The following is a 5451-nucleotide window of genomic DNA, read 5'->3' on the forward strand; positions in this document are numbered from 1 at the left end:
AAGAAATCATTAAATTTGATTGAAAAGAACTCGAGCCCATTATTTGTTCTGAATCATTTTACGGACTTTCCAGTCTGTTTTTCAAGTAAGGTCTTCCACTGTTTAAAGGTCCCGAAAACTTCATTTTTATGCTTCAAGAAGTATACCCAAACATTTCTAGAGTGATCATCGATAAAAGTTAAAAGACATCTACTACCTCCTTTGGAAACGACTAGATCCAGACCCCATAAATAATAATGGATGTAATCTAGGGTCCCTTTACTCCTATGCATTGCCATATCGAAGTTGACTCAAGCCTGCTTCCCATAAATGCAATGCTCGCAGAAATCTAACTTTCCAACTCCGGTGCCTATGAGAATACCTCTTTTGCTCAAAAAGGTCATACCTTTTTCACTCATATGACTAAGTCACATGTGCTACAGCTGAGTTGATTCAGAATCTAAAACGAGCAAATTTTTTCATGTCATCGCGATGTCAGGTAAGTCGAGACACGGCCATGACTTATAAGCTTTTTCTTCAAATCAGGCACATGTCTGACATTTGACAGTGTCTGAATAATTCCATAGTTCATCTTGATTTGTACTATTTTGATTTCGATTATCTTACATGGAACATTATAACATTCTGCTTTAATGTGACCGTTCTTTTTACAATAGCCACATTCCTTGTCGTGCTTCCTTGACTTAAATCTCACCCGTGATCTTCTTTAACCTGAATCCTTAGATTGTTGCCTCCCTCTAGCAATCAAAACTTAGGTTTGCTTACCTGACATGTTCTTCGAATCTAACTCATTATCAAGTTTATCCTTACTCAAAAGATTACTCTTCATGTCTTCAAACGAGTCTCTCTCTACCATAAATTAGGGTTTCCTTGAAAGTTTTGTATGAATAGGGCAAAGAAAAAAGCAATAACATAGTCTAATCTTCGTCATCTATGTTGACCTCAACATTCTTCAAGTCATTAAAGAGAGTGACAAATTCACTGATGTGAACCCTAATAGACTCATCTTCTACCATTTAGAATGTGTATAATCGTTGTTTTAACACTAAGCGATTTGCGAAGGACTTGGTCATATAAAGGGTTTCCAATTTCCTCCATAGGTTTGCTATCGTCTTCTTTAAAAGTACCCCATTCAATATACTTTTATTGAGGCACAACTGAATTGTTGACAATTCCTTCTCATCAAGTTCCTCCCACTCTATCTAATTCGCTTCCGCGAGCTTTTTCCCTGTAACAATCTTTTTCTAACCGTTCTGAACCTGAATTACCGTCATCCGAACTTGCCACAAGCTGAAATCAATATCATACCTTAATAAAATCGAACCAAGCTCTGATACTAGTTTGTTGGGTCAAACCCGAATAATGCAATAAACACGAACGAAAATCAAGAAAATAGGACAAAATATTTACATGGAAAAACCCCTTCGAAGAGGATAAAAAACCATGGGAAAAGAAAACTTCACTAAAACGACAAAAACCAAAAAGGGGATTACAAGATAGAAAAACAAATAAACTCTAAACCCAAAATAGAAAGATTCTCTGAAATTCTCACAAATTCTCTCTTAATTTTGTTGCTATCTAGGGTTTCTAAGAGACCTGTTTATAGGTTAAATTTCATGTACAAATATTATTAAAACATCCCTAGAAAAATCAGAGTTTGATTGGGAAAATATATCAGAGTTTCATTAGAAGAAACCCAATTGAGTGGGGAACACATCACCACATCGTGACATTGCTATCGGCTCGTCGGGACATCCATCTTCGTGTCGTTAGGACATGGTGTTACTTCTCGTCAGGATGTCGTAGTCGCATTGTTGGGACAACGGTTCTTCCTCGTCAAATTTTTTATGCTAATTTTAATTTTATATTGATGAAAAAAATACTAAAATATACTATTATATTATATTTATTAAATAAAAGAAAAGATAAATATGGTAGCTTGAACATCAAAATATCATTTAAATACAATTTCAAACAAAATACCAACACAATCATCATTTGATATTAATCACATATTAAGAATATCAAATATATATAACATGGCAGATATATAAGTTCCTGTAAATAGGAAAATAAAAAAAGAAAACACCAGCTTTGGGTCAAAACCTTTATTAAAGGGAGACCTCACTACGGTTGGATTGTTATTAACCAAACTAAGTAGGTTAGGGTTGGTCTCTTGAAACTCCATGTGGGGCAAATGTCAAAATATCTAGACTATTCTCCTTTTCTTTTGGTATGAATTCCCTTTTTTAATATTTCTTTTAACTTTCAATAAAAAAATTTAAACTCTCATTGAAGTGTTTTACAGTTATTCTCCTTCATTGTGTTATGAATTGAATAATAAGATAATAATTATGATATTTTAATAAATTCAATATGATTAACTTATTATTTAAAATATATGATATTTTATGATAAATAAGTTAATCATATATTTTCATGACACTAAGTTAAAATATATCATTAATAAGTGTATAAATTAAATAATTATGTGATTATATCAATATTTTATATAATTATAATGCATTAAGTAAATTGTAATTTAGGGTCAAATTCAATATTATCAAATATATACAAATGTATTCAGTAATTATATTAATCACGTGTAATATTATGCATCGCTTATACAATTGAAATAATAATTAAATTATATGTTTTGTATGAATTATTGAATACATATTTATATATTTGATAATATTGAATTTCACCCTAAGTCACTATTTAACCAATACATAATAATTATATGAAAATATTGATATAATTGCACAATTATTTAATTTATAAACTTATCAGTTAAAATTAAAACTATTAAATAATAGTGTATGTATTCAATATAAAATATTTATTTCATTCAAAAATCCTTATTATGTATTTTTATTTAATACTAAAGAGTTAATCATATTGAATTTATTTTAATATAAAATTATAATTTTATATATTCCTTAATTTTTATACACTACATTATATTCTTTTTAAATTTTTAATAATATTATATTGAATACATTAATAATAAGTTAATAATACTTATTATGATATTTAAATATCATGAATGTATTATATGTGATAAAGTGAATGATAGAAATTTCAACACCCATTTTTATTAGTTCAGTACTATTAGGCACAATGTCACTGCACTAAACGAATGGAAGGAGTTCGAAGGAGGTGTGCTTATGGAAATGGTATCGATGTAGGAGCTTTAGGGTCCAAGGGAGGTTTATCTTTAGGTTGGAAAGACAGCTATTTAGTTACGTTGAGGAGTTTCTCTCAATATCATATTGATGTTACTATTCAAGACGATGAGGAGGGATCTTTGTGGAGGTTCACAGGTTTTTATGGGAACCCAGACGAGCGATATAGGAGCTTGTCATGGAATTTATTCAGAAAGTTGGGTCAAGATCAAACGATTTCGTGGATGGTTGCAGGGGATTTTAATGATATTGCTTACTCCTTTGAAAAGAGATATGGACGTCTCTGATCGGAAAGACAAATGCATGAATTTTGTTCGATGTTAGAATATTGTGAGTTAAGTGACTTGGGCTTCATTGGTAGATGGTTCACATGGGAGAAAGGTAGGTTGGCATCAAGCAATATCAGGAAGAGGCTTGATAAGGGTGTTGTGAATATGGAGTGGTGGAGTCTGTTTCTCGATTATGTAGTTAAGTATTTGCATCATTCCATATCCGATAATTGTCCTCTTTTAATTGACACAATGGGAGTTGCTAGACGAAGGCTGAGGACGGGCAGTTATAAGTTTCGTTTTGAGGCTAACCGGTGTTTGGAAGAATCTTGTGAGGAGGAGATCTGGCATCGATGGGTATTATCTTCTAATGATGTGCTGATTAAGTTAGAAAAACTAGGTGGGCATCTACAAAGGTGGAGCCATCACATTAAAAAGGATAGAGTGGTGGGGAAACGAAATTTGGAGGAGCGATTATTAGAGCGTTATGATCAGTAGCCAGAGGATAATGTTTTAGTAGAAATTCTTGAGATTCCATAGGGTGTTAATTTGGAAGCAGATAAGGAGGAATTATTTTGGGAACAAAAGGCCCATGTCAACTAGTTGAAAAATGGTGATCGTAATACTAGTTTTTTTTCGTAAGGCTGTAGTAAGTAAAAATAAAATAAAATTGAAGGATTGGACAATAATGAGGGAAGGTGGGTTTCTGAGGAAAAGAAAATTTTTCCTATTGCATCGAATTATTTTATGGAGTTGTTCACTGCATCAGATGTGAGCGATGACACGCGAATTTTGGGCTTGGTGCAATGGAAGATCACAAACAACATGAATGAAGATCTTTTGCGGCTGTTTACAAAGGATGAAATGCGGGCAATAATAAAGGCAATGTCCCTAGTCCGAGCACAGAGTATTGTTGGGCTTCCAGCGCTTTTTTACCAAAGGTACTTGCATATAATAGGCCATCATGTTACCCAATATTGCTTAACAGCTTTGAATGGCAAGGTTGAGATGAGTGAAATCAATAAAACCCATATTGTCTTGATCCCAAAAGTTGATAAACCCAAAAATATGATACAATTCAGACTCATTAGTTTGTGCAATCTCATTTACAAAATAATTGCCAAAGTTATTGTTGAACGGATGAGTGGGCTATTAGATTATTGCATAGATGAGGCCCAAAAGGCTTTTATACCAGGAAGGTAGATTTCTGATTATGTGTTAGTTGCCTATGAGGTTTTACACTCCCTTAAAATGAGAAAAGTGGGTAAAAAAAGAAATTTTACTCGATATGAGTAAAGCATATGATCGAGTGGAGTGAGATTTTTTAACTAGGATGATGACTCAGTTGGGTTTTCATGCAAGCTGGGTCACTTTAGTAATGAGATGTGTTTGTTCTGCATCCTACACAGTGGGGGTAAGTAGTGAAGTCGGTGATTATTTTTGGCCCTCGAGAGGAATACGGCAGGTGACCCACTTAGCCCATATTTTTTTCTGCTGTGTGTCGAGGGGCTTTTCTACTCTGTTGAATACAACAAAGATGAATGGGGAAATGAAGGGGGCACAAATTGGTAGAGAAAGGTTAGCTATCAACTATCTTTTCTTTGCGGATGACTGCGTACTCTTTGGCGATGCTTTTAGGGCAGGTACTCAGACTATATGAAATCTAATTTTGGAGTATGAATCTGTTTCTGGTCAAAAGGTTAACTTTGACAAGTCCTTTGTCTTCTTTGGCTCGAATGTGGAAGCAGCGGAAAGAGATATGGTGGGAGAGGCTTTGGGAGTGAGAATAGTGCAAAACCCAAAAAAATATTTTGGTAGGTAGGTAGAAAAAGAGAGCTTTTTTGCACTATGTTGACCGATTTCAAAAGAGGGTTGAGGGTTGGAGTATTTGATTTTTATCACTAGGGGGAACGAGGTCTTAATAAGATCAGTGCTACAAGTGATTCTTGTGTACGCAATGTAGTGCTTTCTCTTACCAAAATTATTGTGTCAAA

General features: G+C 33.6%; 1 protein-coding gene across 1 annotated transcript; it reads left to right on the forward strand.

Annotated features, from left to right (window-relative positions):
- Positions 1-3487: 3487 nt before the first annotated feature.
- On the forward strand, positions 3488-3955 carry LOC105781405 (uncharacterized). The gene has a single exon (XM_012605946.1). It carries the CDS (start codon positions 3488-3490, stop codon positions 3953-3955), a length of 468 nt encoding a protein of 155 aa, XP_012461400.1.
- The last annotated feature ends 1496 nt before the right edge of the window (positions 3956-5451 follow it).

The sequence above is a fragment of the Gossypium raimondii genome, chromosome 13 (assembly GCF_025698545.1).
Source record: "Gossypium raimondii isolate GPD5lz chromosome 13, ASM2569854v1, whole genome shotgun sequence".
NCBI classification, from domain to species: domain Eukaryota; kingdom Viridiplantae; phylum Streptophyta; class Magnoliopsida; order Malvales; family Malvaceae; genus Gossypium; species Gossypium raimondii.

Bases quoted from the DNA above. Each gene is read 5' to 3' on its own strand.
- LOC105781405 (XM_012605946.1), top strand. From the start codon at position 3,488: ATGCATGAATTTTGTTCGATGTTAGAATATTGTGAGTTAAGTGACTTG.